General features: G+C 41.8%; 1 protein-coding gene across 2 annotated transcripts in view; it reads right to left on the reverse strand.

Annotated features, from left to right (window-relative positions):
* The window catches only part of slc12a5a (solute carrier family 12 member 5a), a 98,332-nt gene that overhangs the window by 43,337 nt on the left and 35,862 nt on the right, over positions 1 to 19,133 (reverse strand). For both annotated transcript variants that reach the window (XM_079682077.1, XM_079682076.1), the window contains exons 2-3: positions 6,533 to 6,633; positions 5,693 to 5,830 (exon numbers count right to left, since the gene is read on the reverse strand). In XM_079682077.1, the coding sequence (XP_079538203.1) occupies positions 5,693 to 5,830; positions 6,533 to 6,633 (239 nt within the window). The remainder of the gene's footprint in view (positions 1 to 5,692; positions 5,831 to 6,532; positions 6,634 to 19,133) is intronic.

Raw genomic sequence — 19,133 nt, forward strand, 5'->3', positions numbered from 1 at the left:
CTTTCACATGATTCTGTTTCTGGAAGAACTCAGTTGTACAGATCTAGAGTTTCATTGAACTCATTTATTAGGCGACACTGTTTCTTTAATTGGGGACACCCCTTTGAAAATAGGGCATAAAGCTTCTGTCCTCCAACATCTGCATTGTTTTATTACATTTGGGAAACATAACTGTCCCTGAAACTGTATATCTTGCGTATTATGTTTCTCTTTCTTTCTGCTTAATTATATTTTATCTTAGTGAGACAGATTTACTTGGTTTCTAAACCTGCATTTATTGATTTGTTTGGACGTCTTGCGTGGACGTGTTATCTTATACAGTTGGGAATTGTGCTGCCTATTTACTAATCCAGCAGATATAAAACATTAGCATTAATTTGGAGTCATGTATCTAACACAATATACTGTTTGTCCAAAATTCTATTTCTTGTTAGTTCTGTGTGTTCTCCACTTGTAGAGGGAAGTATCTGGTGTCCTAGCTACTAAAGGTTGCATTATGTGCTCCACCTAGTTGCTGCTTCTGTCTGTATGCTGTTCGGTGCATTGCAGTATAGCATAAAGGTTTTTCTTTTTAGACTATTTTACTGAAAGCAAGCTGCAGCTGAAAAACTACTCTGATTAAAGTAGTTAAAAGGAATCAAAAATGTGCAGTTCAGACACCAGAACAACACTAAATGATGCCAAAATGCAAAGTCAGTTCTCAGTGTGCAATTTCATTCACCAACATAATGTGCTCTAAATGTTGTTGTAATGCACTGTTTGTTTTCAAGGAGCCCTATTATGCAAATCTTCAGGTTTATATTTGTACCTTGTACTTTTAAGGTGACATGTTTACATAACTTAATGTTTAAAAAGTGCTTTATTTGCTCATACTGCCTGTGCTGCAGCACCTCATTTCCCCCTCAATTCACCCTCTGTCTAAAATCAGAGCCCAGTCTTCTCTGATTGGTTAGCTGGACAGCTCTGTTGTGATTGGTCAACTGCTTAGCGATGTCACGCCACTTAGGCTATCATGTACAATGTGGTGGTGCGCTAGCCAATAGAAATGCAAGTATACAATGTCACTATGTTAAGGAAATGAACAAAAGGAGTCCAATGGAGCAATTCAGGAAGTGTGTGGAAGAGAAACTCCCTCTGAAAGGAACTTTGGGATGTTAGCCTTTGCAGATCATTTAATGTTAGATTCCAACTGAATAAGGTCAGGGAATAGAAGAAAAACGCTGCGAGATTAGCTGCGACTGGTTGCTATTTTAACCTGCGCGACCTCCAGACTGCTCCCTCATGCAACATGCCAACCAAATCTCTGATCTTGGCTTTCACACTGCGACAAAGAAAGGCCGCTGCCTCGCTCACAACCCACTCACTCGCTCACCCGAGGACCGATGATGCAGGAGATGGAGAGCGAGGACGAGAGAGGGGGAGCGGAGCGAGAAATAGAGAGGGAAGGAGAGAGAGAGGGGTCGCTGTGTGAGCGATAAAACGCCACAGGCTGCCTTAATGAAAAGCCTCTCATGGCGATGAAGAGATTGCCTGTGGAATGGGCTGCTGATTGGAGAAGCAGCAGCTTGGTGTAGCGTGCAGACTAATTAAAGTATTGAAGGGGTTGGGGTGACAGGAGGAAGATTAGACCAGCTCCCAGGGTTAGCCGAGCCGAAGGGAGACAGAGAAATACACCCTACATCTGGGACAAACGGATACCAAGAGGATATACCAGAAGCAAACACTCTGAATCGATGCTCAACTCCGGTGGATACTGTTGTTGTTGCTGTCACCATCTAGACCAGGGATGGGGAAATGGCGGCCCGGGGGCATTTGCGGCCCTCAGATTAATTGATAAACAACGTAATTAATAAAAAAAATATATATATATTGTTTTTGTTTTTACTTGTAATACTGATACCGCCCACTAGACTCCTAGTTACGTCGCGAGCTGCGTACATGATTTCAAATAGAGTGGCGATCTCCGGTCCATGGGTCCTTATTTTCGGAAAAATTACGTATTGAAGTCAATGGAGAGAGAAAACGTTTAAATTGTGCCACGAATTATACATGTTTGTCAATCTTAAAAAATAATTTCCATGTCAAAAAAGTCACAGTTTGTCGTAAAACTGTTGAAATATAAGACTATGAAAGATATGCAACTAGAAAGACTACAAATCCCAGAGTGATGTAAGTGATGTCACAATTGTTTTCCTCTGCTAAATATAAGAGATGGCTAAGATAACTTTAACAAGATGCCTGTGTGCTTAGTACCAGGTTTTTATCATACCAGCAATGGGTCTTGCTCGTTCTTTCGTTCTTTCGCTTCCCGTCTGATGAAAGGACCAGGAGTGGCTGGATCAAGTTAGCTACCTAGCTGTAGTAGCAAACACGTTAGTTAGCATTACAGCCTTAGCCTTGTCATTTTTATTAGCCTTAACATGATGTAACATTAAGTAACCCAAAATGTTAAACAGTAAGAGTAGTAGTCATATTTCGTGAACCCTTTGAAGAGTACTGTCACACCGGTGTGATCATTCTATAATACTCCATTTAAGCCCGGGGAGAAATGCTAACGCTAACACTACATTAACATCGGAGATCTTTTTCTACTTCATGCTATCTGCACAAATGGTTGACATTAAACATTAAAAAGACCAGGCAGTTCAGAGAGAATCAAAGGAAGGCAGGCCGGCAGGCAGCTTTGCATGACATTCTTCTGGACGTGGTGATAGTGAGGGTAGTCAATCCCTTGTTTAGCAAGACAGTAGTGACGGCCATCTTGGTGACGTGTGTTGTTGTGGGAGACCAGAGATGTAGTTCATTCAGCGTTTCACACAAAAAAATGTGTTACTTCACAGTTTTACGACACATTTTTTTTATTTTGACTGGCAAAATTATCTTTTAAATTGACAAACATCATATGTGTAATTCGTGGCACAATTCAAACGTGATCGAAAGATAATCTTTCTCTCTCCATTGACTTCAATACATAATTTTTCTGAAATAAGGTCCCATGGAGGTCCACCGAAAACGGAGGGACTTCGCCACTCTATACCGGCGCTGAGGAACAGCAGAGTGCGGGTTGACAGGTGTCTGTCTGTGTTGACATTCCCCTTAGTGTGGAATAAGGGGAATGCAGAGACTGGCTACAAGTGTCTTAGGTTCAAGTTAGACAGCTAATGTCTGGGTTAGTGTTCATGACTTCATTTTTATGTCATCTTAATGGTTAATCTCAATGCAAACACATTTTCCGTGCTTTCCAATAGTTTAAAACCTGTTCAATACGAAAATGCCACTTGTAAAAATTAAATAACATTTCTGTGAACTGATATTTGTTTAGTGACCTTATTAGAGGATGTTCCCTGAAAGATTGTGAAATGTCAATGAAGATGTCAGACTTAGTATATTAGTGTATTTGTTAATAATTACATACAATACATGGAATTTGTGTGAGTTCCAAGTGAATCTGCGTCCCCCTGGTGGCCAGTACATCAATGATGTGGCCACCATCAAAGTTGCCCATCCCCGATCTAGACACACTAAATTACGTTAAACCATTAACATTTAGTTTGAATTTAATTTTATAAAAATAAGCTCCAGTGGAAAATGTTTGTCTATGGATTATCTTGAACTGAAAATTGTTTCTGGAAAGAGAAGATGCTGGAGATGTTTTAAAATGTAATTGGAATTGTACTGTGCAACAATCCTAAATCGATCTGCATGGCTTAATACCACTAGAAATGAGTGGAAAAATATTGAAATACAATGCCAAGATGAAGGAAGAAAGTGGACCTTTAGATACACTTTGTTCTCTAAAAAAATTTCCCTACATTTAACTGTTAGTTCATGGCATGTTTGTAATTATAATTTGTGTAAGAAAGATAAACACACACAGACATCAATACTGCTGTGTGGTTGATTGTTCCTAGAATCGTTATCTCCAGTTGGAAATGTGTTTCCACTTAGGATCTGCTGTAAATCAACTCATCACAGTGATTCACACTGGGTAAAATAGACAGTATAGCTGGAGGTATTCAAGGTCACCATCATGATTTGCTTCAAGGTGAGAAAGAGGAATGAAAAACCTCATTGAGTGGATGGAAACAACAGAAAAGGGACTGACACATGTGAGGAGAAAACCAATATATAAGCAGAAGAATGTCAGGTTGGACACCTAAAAAGACAGACTGGGTCAAAAGTCACAGGCAAGCTGTCAACCTGTCACTGCTGCGGACACTCACAATATCAAAACTGTGTTTTACCTCACATGGACCAGAGTCTTATTCGCAATATCTTAGGATATGACTCTTTTTTCCAAGTCTTCTTTCATTATTAGCATTATCGTCATCATTATCAGCGTCAGTGGAACATTGCTGCTAAATCCACCATTTCCCACAGGAGTTATAATGTAGCTGGCTGTCTGTCTGTCAAGAGCGTAGAAGTAAACTCCTTCCTGCTGGCATGTCAACACCCAACAGCAGAAATACCATGGGATGATGTGGTGGGAAGTCATTAGTGAGTGGCATTTAAGATGCAATCCAGTAACACGAACAGGGGATTTATAATATCAACAGAGAATGATTGACACGTTCTAAAAGTTTCACTTTCTCTCCAGTGAGTGCTTTAACAAAACAACCATAAACTCTGCCATTAGGGATTCGTGAAGTAATGGAAAAGTACAAATCTATATTTGGTAACAATTAATTACCATCTCCTGGCAACAAGCATAAAAACCTTCTTCGGGTGAACAAGTTGTCCAGGGTGCACATTACACAATATTAGAGCAGAGGTACATCTACAGCAAAGAGATGCATGCACACTGTGTGAAAGTTAATTGTAGTAATTTTATAAACATTTTTAAAACAAAAACCTTTTTGAGCAGACAGCTTGACATTTCGTTTTGTAGTCAGAAAAATAATTAGGCACTGTATCAAATGTGTTTTGCAGCAACGTAAACATATCTGGAAAGCTGCAGCATGAATGTCTGACTCACATTTTAACATATTTAAACGTGTTAGATGATGAACACTTCAGCCGTTACAATCATTTGAATAAATCTTAGAGAACACCTCCCTTTTACGTATAATATATGGTGTCTCCAGATAACCCATTAGTGCTTTTGTTTTAATTGAAGCACACTTAAGGCCAATCTCTTCTCAGTTCAGTAGAAATAAAACATAATAATTGTTCAAATAGGCAGTTTTCACCCGATTGTTTTATCCAGATTCGACAACCTTGAGGATTTGTTGGGTTTCTACTATAGAAAAACCCAAATCACCATGGTTTACAGTAGATTGGATCCTCCTGTGGTGAATATGATTTACATGATAAAGGAAAAGATGAAATTCAAATAAGCTGTTTTTAATGCACCATAGTTTACACAAGCAACAACTCAGTAAGATTATTAAGGTTTCTGACTATAGGTTGTATTATTTAGTTATTTGAAAGTTAAAAAACACAGATACATTTAATTATTTGGACTATACAAATCCATAGTACCCAATCATTACCCCTATTAATTAAACGCTTTTCGATTGAAATCAAATGTACCAACACAATCCACTGCTGCATAGCCATTTAATAAACCAAGTAAAGCTGTGTTTTCACCACAACCCTTGAATTGTCTGTTTACAGCATATATAGTTGATAAGTAAACACAGTGTTGTGTGCCCTTTTTCGTATGTATTTATACATGAATTCTGTCAAATACCTTGACGGGTTTCTTGCGCGATGACTCCGCCTCGTTGTTCTCGGCCTCCTCGTGCTCCTTGCTACCTTGGGGCAGGTTGGAGTAGTTGGCCAGGCTGCTGAGGAGAGACGACACCATGGGGCTGGTGTCCATCTCCTCCTGCAGACACACACACACACACACACACACACACACACACACACACACACACACACACACACACACACACACACACACACACACACACACACACACACACACACACACACACACACACACACACACACACACACACACACACACACACAGGAGGGCTGGAGTCAGTGATACATCCAGGTTCTTTCAGTAGATTCTAACCTCAAAGATTGTTACTTTACACCTTTTTGCAGTTGGACATGTTAACCCACTCAGCCATGTGAACCAGCTACTGTACTATACCACATTTGAAAATACCAACCCACCTGAAAACTACATTTGTATTTTCAGATTTTTTTGGTTTTTCTTGCTTAGTCTAGAAACTCCTTTGAGTACAGAGTGTAAAAAACATTAGGGCAGTGTGTGTCAAAGTGCCTGAGTGAACTTCTTTCCTGTAGCAGTGTGATATTTGCTAGCATTAACCTGAGGTTCCAACATGCCCTTCACAAAGTAATTACCCTCATTAATAGATGTCAGGGCCCCCATTCAATAACTGAACTGTGAGACTGAGTGTCTCCTGCATTTTACGATCAAGCCTGATTGCGTGCGTTAACAAATCGATGTGTGTGTGTGTGTGTGTGTGTGTGTGTGTGTGTGTGTGTGTGTGTGTGTGTGTGTGTGTGTGTGTGTGTGTGTGTGTGTGTGTGTGTGTGTGTGTGTGTGTACCTCGAACAAGGCCATGTTCTTGCCGTCATACTGCTGGCTCTTCTCTGCGGCGGCATCGCTGCTGTTGATGAAGGGGCTGCTCTCCTTGGGGTTAATGTCACCTGGAAAAAACAGAAACACACACCTTTAGATTTAGACTGGACTGAAAGGAAGAAGTAATTCACAGACCAGACATGAGCTTATTCGTGCCAAAAGAGCAGACCGGCTTTTAAATATTTAAACATTGTTGTTCAAGTAAAGAAAGACACACAGACAGAAAAGCTGAAAGTGGGAGAAAAAGGAGAGGAGGCTTTTATTTTGTCTCCATAAAGCGCCCACAGCCAGAAATGCAGGCGAACAGAACCATAACTAATGGGGTGTGCATTCCCAATATGTGCAGCGCTATATATTCCATATGGTCATGGGAAGAATGCAAACTGGAACATCTCAATCAGTTTTTCGCTACAGTGACAAACGAGGAGATGGTAGGGAAATAATAAGAAACATTCAGCAGCTTTTTACCCTCAAAACAAAGAACAGTGGAATCGGTGTGATGTTATTTAAGTGACAGCTCGCCGTAGGCATCATGACTCCATCGAGTAGCATCTGTCCACAAGTTCACAGACTGGAGCCAAGAGGCAAATCTCCAAAACAAACAATATGTGCAGGGCAGCGTCCGCCTCTTGAAGAACAACATTGACGAGCTCATTGATTACCTATTGAGCTTTAAATGGATCGCAAACAACATTTTGCATACCGGTTGTTCCACTCATACAATGTGCAGAAAAACAACAAATGAAAATTATTCTTATTTTGATATGATGAGCTAATTAAGGCTTGTTTGATGTGAAAATACCGATCGTATAATCTCACCAATTTCTAAACTTTATTTTTTATAATAACCAGCAATTAAGCGTGTTCATTGCGAAGTAGCACAGGATTCATTTGGGAGGCGTAGTAGAGGTTGGACATTTTAAACTAGTATTTGTTCAGCTGGCTTAATGGATTAGAACTGCAGGTGCATACTATAATACACATAATTAAGGTAATACACATTTGCCTGCACTTCTGCCTGGATTTTAAAATATAATTGTGCTTCAGATATATGTGGTGGTAAAACAATATAACTACACGATCCTTGGCTAAATGGAAGCTACAACATCAAAAATAATTGAATTCAGAACCACTTTGTTCACCAAGTACATTGAAGGTCTCGGTGGCAAAGGCTGCTCTGAGTAAGCTGTCTTATTTGCGCCTTCTCTTTGGAGCGTCTCTTGAGGGAGACGACAGATTGCTCTCCCTCTGGCTCTCTGTCCTCTCTTGGACTGAGCGCCACAAGTTATTTATAGCCAGGGCACTGCAGCCATGTGCCATGACGTCGGGGCATCGCTAACAGCCAGCACACTGTTCTACAGAGACAGAGCAATAGGGCCACTCAGACGGAGACGCAGAGAAAGGAGGGCCACGCTCAGATATTCGGGGCACGAAAAGAGCACGAAAAGATAGTGAGGAGGAGGTAGATGAGAAGCTAATACAAAGAGAGTGAAAGCAAGGGAATGAGGGTGCAGATGAGAAGATGGAGAGCGACACAGATAGATGGGGCCAGAGCGAATTGTGACAAGGAGAGATATGGACTCAGACAGACAAAGACGAGGCAGCCAGACCTGAAATGGCAACCCGCAGAGAGAGAGAGAGAAGGGGGAGAGAGGGGAGAGAGGACAGAGGGAGACACACTTATGTCTCCCTGGCTGTGGAATGTAAAAGCTTCTGCTGCACTCAGGGTTCAGCTCTCTCTGACCGGCAGGTTAAAAAACATGCACAAGCGGTTAAAAGACGAAGCCAGAGCATTCTGCAAAGGGGTTTTCAGAACATGTTTATTATTTAGACGTTTGTTGAAAAAGTGTGGTCTTTTTTCCCCTCTTCAGACCGTGTGAGGAGGATATGCCTCTCGAGGAGTGCTACACGCATCTGGGAAAACAAAAGATATCCGGCTGGTTGTGCACGGCAGATGAGATTCAAATGCATGAGCAGAGATGATGACGTGAAAAGACTAAACGGAGAAGCATGCACGGAACCAACTTGCTACACTTATTATTTACTATATACTGTATTTATGTTGTCTCCTTGTCCTACTTCGAGGCCCATATCACATTTACATACACTTTTAACAAGACATGTAGATCTTCTGTTGATTTAGAAGAACATTCACTACTTTTCGATTTGCAGATTTGCTCATTTTACATTATCTTTTATAATCTCCCCTTTTTCCATTTCTCTTTGTTGTATATCATTATATGTAAAATCAGTGAAATGAGACACACAATATAAAATATATAATGGAAAAATTGAAGATAATTGTAATGGCCCTCCCAACCAATTGCTCACATTTTTCAAAGTGTTCTCCAGAAGGGATAATTGTGCTGTTTTTATAATCCAAGCAAATAGATTTTTTGGGCGGGGGGTTTTAGAAGGTTGGTCGAACAAAACAAGCAATTTCAAGGTGCACCATTGGTGAAATTGCAGACATTTTAAAGACTTAATGATAAATCAATGAATTGATCAATTTGTTTGTTTCCCCCTGGCGCCTCAGATCAAGGTGAGGAATCACTACACTGACTGGATCACAGGACAGGGTTTTTAATGTTCCTCACACCAAATCCAATCCGGGACACGGCAATGTGGTCAACACAACAATATTTGTTTTAAATTGGAAGGTTCGTTGCTAGAATGTTTTGCATGACAGACTAGTGTTGTGTCTCATTTACAGCAAGTGGCTATACAGTTAATTTTGTAGTGGGGGAGGAAGCTGTGACAGCAAACTATGTTGGCATGAATCAGCAGCCATAGTCAAATGTGACAGCTCATATCGCTTGAATATGATTGGATGTAACTATTCAGCTGATACCCAAACAGCTGATGGATGTGGTGAGGGATTAATGAAACAGCTGATGTTAATCAGCTAATGCACCCACAACTTGAGTGCTTTTCCTATATTACCTTGTTTAACATATAGCCTTTGTTAGATATGTAAAATTACACTAGATTATACAAAAATATATTATGTCTCAGTTGATTACTTACTATCAACCTATAGAGGGAATGGGAAAGAGCGTCTCGAAGGATCAAAGCACAAACACACAGTGCTTCTTATAAGATCAAAAGGGACAGTATCTTAATGGGAACACACACACACAGTTGTAAATCTGAAGGGCTAAAGCCCAAAAACAACTTTTCTATCCTATCACTTATCTCTCCACGGCCCATTTCTCCTCATCGCCTAATGATTAAAACGGCGCCATCAAAGGAATGATGAATACCCCCGTTTTGGAAAACTGACAGTGCGTTTTGCTCTGACCGCATCCCCCAAGCAGCTTACCCCCCTTCAATCTGATTGGATCCGTCCAACAATGGCTCTCGCTATCAAAGGCTGCAGACACATGTAGACGATACGGGTCTTGTCCGCTACAGTTCTCTATACGGTTCGGCCACACGAGGCCGACAGGGAAACGCAGAAACGATAACGATAACGGGTCCCAAGGTGGGTAGATCTGCAGACGCAACGCTCTGGGGGGCCAAACGGCTCCGTGATTACGACCTATACGATCATTTACTGATAACGAAAATACTGACGGGCTGTCAGGAGAGGGGGAGGAAAAGAGAGACTCCGTATATATTATTCTTATATTATTATATAGAGTCGTTATTCATTTGTTTTAAAGCTCAATAAATAACAAAGAAGACCTTTGACCGGCACTTATAATTTTGTCCGGAAGATTTAAACTTTAACGGACATGTCGTCTGGCGGAAAAAAATTATAACTGAAACTCTGCCGCACAGTTCCCCCGTCCCTTGGAAGAGGCGGAGAAGTGGGTGTTTTTCATCTGCTGGTGGACTGCCGGGGAGATTTACAGCAGGAGCACACGCTTGCCTCGGGGAGGGAGAAAAAGAGCCAGAGACCTCTCCCCACCTCTGCTGCTAAGTCCACCACGGAGAATAAACAGAAGGGCAACCATGGCAACCATGCATGCTCGTGAAGTCTCCTTCGCTTTGGTGTATTTTGTGGTGGAAGTACAGCGCCACTTACAGGCCCGGCATATGTACTACAGCGTCTGCAGCGGGTCGAGCGGTCTAGTGTGGGCGGACACGTTTCTGGTGCCGATTGCATGTGGACGGAATACTTTTTTGATATAGGATTCGTTCATTTTCGTTATCGTCTCCGTGTGGCTAGGGCCAAAGCCTCTCCCTATCTTTGGTCAAAATCCAGAGCCTTACTGCTCACTGAGCAGGCGATCCTCTTCAAAATCTGTGAAAAACAAAAACTCTGCATGTACACTATTCTCTCATATTCTTGTTCTGGACTTCTAACGGTTAGTCGTGAATATTCCTAATCTTTTACGTTATTCTATGTGCTATGTAGCCTAGTTAATATAATAAAATGATGTGTTTACTATATAAATATGCTAGTGGTGTGCTAGTGATTTGACCTTGGGATGTATCGATAGGCATCCTCAACATTTAACCACCATGACATTTTAATGACTAAATGTTTTATTGATTCATGGTAAATAGCCAATATTAAGGCTGCAACTAATGATTATTTCCATGCATTAATCTGTTTAATTTCGGTAGCAGTTAATCTGGCAATCAACAAGTATATTAATTGTTTCAGTTCTAGATAACATATTAATCAAAAGCAGAGGTTATGATGGGGCCAATTTGACCTCATCATTCATTTTGTGAGTCTTTTAATTCCCTAAAGTATGTAACTCTACAGTATTCTGTTTGAGGATTGGGAATAGGATACTACATGTTTTATATACTGTATTATTTACTATTTGTAATTAGTCCATAGCCCCTTTCTTGGGCGTTTTTGCAGAATCTTTGACAAGTTATGCACATTTTACTTGGTGAAACAAGCATTTAGATTATATATTTGAAAAAGTGCTTTCCTAGAGTCTTATCCTATTGTGTTTTTCCTCACCAGATAAATTCTCTGCTTTGATTGTAAGTATGAACCCGGAGTCAGGACACTTAGAGGGTTTGAGAGTAAACATGACTTACTACAAATGAGTGGAGGTCTGGACCATTCACTGTTTTCCCGCAGCCCTTTGAACAGAGGATTAGTTGGTGCAAACTATTTGACTTTGTTTTATTGATCCTCAGTGCACGACTCTGAGGTGGCGACAGTCACAGTTATTGCTCTCTCTCTTCTATGTCACACGGCCACGTTGCTCTTTCTCTCTGCGGACCGGCTTCAAGGGGAAAGCCAAAGTGCTAGATGGTGATTCTTGAGGAGCTGACTCAACCGGGGCTCGGGGAGCACTTGTTGATTTGCCGTACGTGTGTTTGTGTTTCTAAATATGTTATGATACATATGCTTGGCTCAGACCCCACTCATGGTGTTGTGCAGCAGCAGAAAAACGGACATGGCTAATTAATCTTGGCAAGAGTTTGTTTACATAACCCAAAATGTATTAAAATGTATTTTGTCATGTATGAAAGTAAATACGGATGATCCCTTTGGATGTTACTCAGGCTCATAGTGGAGGGAACTGTGAGTACATTTGCTAGTGGAGACATTTAATTTATTTCCAGAAAGAAATGCTGTATCTAGTGGAAGAGTGAGGCATTGAAATGGAATTAGTGGGATGGAAACAAACAATTAAGAACATACAGAGTTGGATTTTCCAGCTGCGTTCCCCGCCATTGTTCCCCTGGTGCATCGCCAAATACCAACAGGTCATGGGAATCGCTCACTGAGTCCCCTCCAAACATCACGACAGAAACACTTTCATTTATCTCCGGGAATCTTTGGCAGAGTTCTCCCATCCCCATCCCCCCCTCCATTCCTCCGTCCGTCCGTCCCTCTCTCTCTCTCTGTCTCTCTCAGCTGTGGGATGGTGGGTGGTGCCAGGTGAAGGATTAAGGTCACATTAATCTAAATTCCAGTCAAATCAGGATTGACAGCGATTTAACATCTAGCCAAACATATCCATGTGCAATTCTGGAAGGAGTTTTGTCTTAAATGTATCTACATGTAAGAGCTTTGAGTTCACAGATCACACAGAGGTACAGCGGTATGTGTTACATTTGACACCAAATCTGAATTGAATATTAACAAGATCTTTCCAATATTGAAACAACTAAATATGACAAATGTACACTACGCAACATCTAGTGCATAGCAACAACGTCTCCTCAATTCATTTGTGCACTTAAATTATAAATCAAATATTCAATCTAGTATAATGTATTTTACTTACATGTTGTATGCAGAACGTATGCATTTATATTTCTGGTATAACTCATCATATCTTATAAAAAACAGCTGAGTTTTGCGGGAGGAGGATTATAACTATTGATTAATCTGAGGATTCTTTTCTCAATAGAGAATAACACTGCTCCTCACATACTCTAAAAGCCCAGAATAATGCCTTAAAATCTTTTATTTTTGTTCAACTAAGAATCGAAAATCATATTCTCACGATGGTTGATTAATTTTGGATGATCTAATTATCTAAATAATTAATTGACTTATCTTGCCAACTTAAATAATTCATTTTATTAGTTTTTCAAATATAAATTTCTCCAATATTTAAGAAAATGATGAAGTTTTGATCATGTTATCAAGATACAATAAAGGTCAAATATGATGGATGATAATATTAAATTACTACCAGCCATAGACCTTAAATTGGTTTAACCTTTCCAATCGATTGCAACCGATTGCAACTGCCTCCATCAGCACAAAGTCAGACAATTTGTATAAATGCAAAATCCCGAGTTGCCCGGTTTATGACACAAACATTGATTGTGTTCTCTCTCAGACATCTATTTATAACGAGGTATTAAGGTAGGAAGAAGGGAGAAAATACCTGTGAAAATACTGCGAGCAATTTACACTCTTTCAAAAGCACACGCATAATGTACATAGAGAAAAATAGCAACAGCATATGGTTACATGCCCACATGTGCCCCCACACACTGTCAGAAATAGATATTCTCTCACTCGTCCTATCATGGCTGCAGCACTACATCAGAGACACAACAGCCTTGTATAACGGGATCTCACACTCGGTTTTCTCTCTCCTTCTCCCACTCTTTCCATATAACTCTTTTATTCTTGTTCCCTTCTGCTCTCACATGATGTCTTTTTATGGTATATATATGTCAGGAAATAGGCTCTTTCTTCCCTCAGTGTTGCTGCAGGACAGGGCCTGTGCACTGCTCAGTATTCAGGCTTGTGCCTCGGCTCAGTATGAATTTTAATGCAGCCTTGCCTCACAGGGTACGACTTTGACACAGTCCCTTCTCTTCAGTCACTCAACATCTCTAAGAATCCTTGGTCGGTATTGGCTCCTGAGCTGGCAGCAGCTGATTGGCTGGCGGCAGAGGGAGGCAGAAGGATGCCTGTGCATGTACATGAGGTTGTACAGCAGCTTAACATGGTGAACAGGCCTCTCCACACATGTCACTGTCTGACGATGAATGTGTATGTTTGGTCCAATTTCCCCCGCTCTGCCGCTGCCTTGCCTCTAGCTGTGCGAGTCAGAATTAATTTGTGTTTAATGGCTGGCCACTGCGACGCCTTCCCAGCATCCCCCTCCCTATCTGACATCCGGTATAGAAGGTGATTGTATGCAGGAGGAGACTGCCAGGCAAAGCCGTTCCTCCCCTCTTTATTTGTTCATCTCTGTGACTAGTGGCTGACATGAGCTCTATCTCGACAAAGAAGAAGATGAACAAACACTGTTGGGAGGTCACAAAAGCCATGAAACGATGTAGCGAAAAAGCACATTTAGAATTGTATTCACGATACACCATAAGGAGTGGGTACTTTTGTTCTTATCGGTGTCTCATCAGGCTATGACAGAATTCAATTTATTTCTCTGCCTCTATTTTTGACACTATCATAGAATACCGTTCAATAATCTCTGGCGCTAATATTTGTTGGATAAGAATCTCCTTTCATTTGACCCAAAAAACAGATTACAAAACATATTAGTGTAAAGAGTCTTGAATGTATATGCTTAAGATAAGAAGAAATAGAGAGCTGGCAGGCCTAAAGTCACGACAACAAGAAAAATCATTTTAGATAATAGAAATGAGTGTCTGTTTATCACAAACAGCCTCTCCCAAAAGTAGTTACACGCTCGCACATCAGCGTTTAAACTTTTTAAACCAAAACCCTTAAACACTCCGCAGACATGCTTTGGCTTGTTCGCCTGTCCACAAGCCTTTCAGCGTGTTCACTTGACAAGAAGAGTGTCAGGCAGGCAGGAAGCCGCCTGGTATGAGGCGCAGCGAATGGCTAGTCATGTACAGACAGTAACACTGAGCCCCCGGTGGAGCCTGGCTATCAGCCTCCCTCAGGGGGCGCGCTTGCTTTGGGAGAACACCCTGTGTCATGTCAGCCCGCTGCATGCCTCCTGCATGCGTGGAGCCGGCCTGTGGGATTCACTGTAGCTAGCTGCTGCTGTAATTGGTGAGCCACAGAGCCTAACAGGGTTGGCAGGATAAAGGAAAGAGATGAAAAAAAACCAGAAAGAAGGAATGGCGTGGGTGGAGGTGAGGGAGTGAGAGCGTCAAGGAGGGAAAAGGATTGAGTGGGTAGAGGGGTGAGGTTGGGTAGGATTATACACTGGTGAGGTAATTGGAAGAGAAGCAAAGGTGTCCCACACCTGCTATCTTTTACTTTTAGAAGAACGGCGTAGCCAGAAGAAAGACAAAGGGGCAAGAAGCAGGGGGAGAGAGACGGAGGTGACGGGATGGGAGAAACGATAGCAGCTGGGAGATTGACATATTTTCATGAGGTCATAGATTAAAAATTCACCCCAACTTATCACATGCCAGGAAACCAATTCAACTCGGAGACATCATTTCCGTTTGCGGGGCCCTGGTGCCAGGTCCGGACGAGAAGCCAAGTTCTATCACACTTTTATTACATTTGGCACCATTTTGGACAAGGGGCTTCCTATAAGAGGGTTCAGCAGCCTGTGACAGGACGAGAAGAGAGGTATCTTGGCTGAGTAAGAGGGAGGGAGAGGGGGCTGGGGGGGGGATCCAATCGCCTGCAGCAAAGTTTTATAGATGGCAGGGATGGTTTATGGGATGGCGCGGTCTGATGGAAGGTGACAGGGCCATCATCTCGCCTGCTCTGCAGCTCTCTGCCTCTGTGATGGAATGCAAGAGGTGAGAATGGAGGTGCAAATTAACACCTGAGTGCCTTCCCTGCTGACCCCCCCCCCCCACCCAGGCTGCGGCCATGTTCTCAATCCTCCCCCACCTCTTCTTCCAAGTCCGAGAGAAAGCAATCTAGCCAAAGCCCCAAAGGACAACAGGGGGAGGGCACGTCCTCTTCTCTTTCCTCAGCACCTCTCCTCATTTATTTCATTCTCTGGTCTTTTTCCTCCAAAGTGTGATACCACATCCCTGTAGTCTCTTCTCTCCCCACACCTCTCTCTACCCCTTCTGCTTCCTACTCTTTCCTTCATGCCTTTATTCTCACCCCTCGAGCCCTCTCTCCTCCAGAAAAATAACAGGCAGGCAGGGCTGTGGTGGACACAGACAACCAATCTTACACACAGGGGAGAATCGCCGTTCCACTAAGAGACGGAACCAAACTATTAGAACTAGAACGAGATATAATGAAAGGAAAATGACAAGGGAGACAAACAAATAGACACTTCAATGAACAATCAATCATCAAATTCTTAGTCGTGAAGATTTGTTGCTTGTCTTTGTCTTACGTGATTGTAAATTACAGATCTTGAGTGTGTACTTTCTCACATTTTCTTAAGCAACCAAACAAAAAATTGATTAATAGCAAAAAGAAACGGGAAGATTCCACAAAATGTAGCAGTAGCATGTCGTTTTTTCATTTGGAATATGTCACAATTCAGTATCTTGGCGATGGAAAGAAGTGCTTTTAGTATCTATTAGATTGCATTGTATTTCAGGTGAGGTGGTTTTGTAGATTTCTTTTAAAAAGCAGCCTAATGTATTTCACCAGGCAGGTCCACGCTGTCATAGTTCATGCAGAACATTATCGAGTTGGCTGGTTTATCTCATGCAAATTCACAGCATGAGATTTTTTGTGTTTCCTGGCCCCACTTCTGGTTCACAGGTCGATTCGCCTACTGGGAAAACTTCCACAGTCCCAGATGGTTTGTCTGCCTCCACTGGCCTGATAAGCCTGGTTCCAACTGCTCAAAAATGACAGTCAGTCCCACTCAGGCACACATTTATCGTACCGTAAACGTCTCAAGCGATATTCTTGACCAGCAGCTGCGGGTTGGTGCTAAAACATCCTGAAATATCTCTGTGATACGCCACAATTAGTACCACAGTGCTGAGCTTTCCGCCAAGTGCGCAGCATCGTACCACTTTATCTGAAGAGACAGAAGGAGAGACGCATTATGTAACATGGCCAAAAATAACTTCAATGAAACGTTTCACCATCATCTTTGAAAGTCAGGGCAAGCTGGCATGGTGGGGCGAGAGACTGAGGGGGATAAATCTACATCAGACTAATTTGCAAAGGAACTAACAGCATAATTCAGCTGATCTGCAAGGCAACAACATCAGTGAGCAGAGAGGGGCATATAACTCAAGCTACCAAGTCAATCCCAGTCCTGACAGGCGTGTGATTAACAAGATTTATTACACAACTTAGGTAAATACTCGATTCCGATTGTTCAATTTGGACATTGCAGAGGTTGTTAGTACTCGATAACACACCTCTTCTAAGCATAATATTACTGTTGCTAAGGAAGATCAAGGGAGGGAAGGAAAGAGGTTATTTAGTCATTACTAAGGAAGTTTGTTTATTTAGTATGTGTTTGTGTACTTAGCGGGATAATGTACAACGAGGCGGTCCTTATTGAAAAAAGAACTTCCTTCAGGAATACAATATCAGTTTTTTCTGCAGTAAAAATTAGTAACAATATTGCCTGTCACTCATTTAGTTTGTATTACTGACAATTTTCCTTTAATGAATACATTAAAGTGATGCATCTGTAAGTGATATGTAGTTTGAAAGGAACCATTACAGTACAGTTAAGGGCGGTAAAACCAAGACAATGCAAAGATGCTAAAACGCTCCATAGAGCTGAGGTTGAACTGCATTGCCGAGCGATAATGCTCCGTGTTTGTCACTACAAGTGTAGCCTTTCATGTTACACCCGTTGTTAATATAAAAATATTGATTAGCGTTGCAGCTTTAAGTTTCAACTACGACATCTACGGCTGCATCAGCAGCAAGAAACTGACATTTTAAGGGAAATAAAAAGAGAACGAGAGGGAGGGAGTAGCAGGGAGCGAGGGATCACCAATAATGAGGAGAGTTTACAGCCTATCAACTTCAACTGGAAAAGCAATGGAGTCAGGAAAGAGAGACTGCAGACTGAAGCACTGCAGCAGGCGCAGCGAGACAGACACAAACAGACGGACAGACAGAAGGAGCTGCCCGCAAAAAGATTACAGCCTTGTTCTTCAATCTGCCCAGGGCAGATAAGACTTCAGCATTCCGGGATTTATCCGGTGCCTCAGTACAGGTGCATTACCTGGACGCCGGCTGAGCGCAGTCCCAGTCATTCACTGATAGTGTACAGCATATGTGCCTCTGTGTGTGTGCATGTATGTCAGTCTCCAACACTTGTGTGCCCGTTTGCCCATTTATTTCTGAGTGTATGTGTGTCTCTGTGTGTTTGTAACCGTTCTGCCAAGAGACCTACCACAAGGCTAAGGCTCATCTTGTCCAAAGCCCGGCAGATCTTAGCGGATATTTCTGGTCTCTGGTCGATAAATAAATAATGGAACATTGGTTTGGATTGAGACGTAGATGAAAGCTTTAAGAGCGGAGCTTTTTACAGACGTGCCCTGAGAGAGAAAGAACATGGCACCATGCAAACATACATACATAAGCCAACACTCATCCACGCCTCATCACCCCAAGAAATAGGGCCAACTCTTATAGATGCGCACACTGGACCGTTGTAAAGCATAATGTCAATGCTAAATATGGCTTTTTAAATACTCATGAGTGCTAGTCATCTACAATTTATTAAATATAAATGCAGCCAAGAGACACTTTTCAACTTCTTCTCTACTTTGGATTCACTCAGGAGAAAATGTACAGAGGAAAGAGAGGGGGCAAATGAAACAGGAAGTTATAGCCAGTGAGCTCTGGGAGTTTATCTCCACTCTACTCTGGCTTTTTGTCTTGACAGAACTATTTTTTAAGTATAAAAAAATAAGGGAGAGGAAGTTGTAAGAGAGGGCTTCTAGGCAGAGGAGGGAAGTGAATGGGCTGTTTGAAAAATCATCCGCTTTTCCTCTTATTCACCTCCCTTTCTCTCTCCGTTATCCTCTGTAGATTACTGCCTGGCTGGTAGGAAGCACTGTTCGATTGTGTGTGTGTGTGTGTGTGTGTGTGTGTGTGTGTGTGTGTGTGTGTGTGTGTGTGTGTGTGTGTGTGTGTGTGTGTGTGTGTGTGTGTGTGTGTGTCAGACTGTGCCCTGGTGGGCCAACAGACTCAAAGACTGTGGCTTTTGTTTGCCTTTGATTACACCTATGAATTATGCATCGTACACCTCTGTTTGTGTGTCCATGTGTGCCTTTG

This window comes from Notothenia rossii, assembly GCF_949606895.1.
Source record: "Notothenia rossii genome assembly, chromosome: 5".
In the NCBI taxonomy this organism is placed as follows: domain Eukaryota; kingdom Metazoa; phylum Chordata; class Actinopteri; order Perciformes; family Nototheniidae; genus Notothenia; species Notothenia rossii.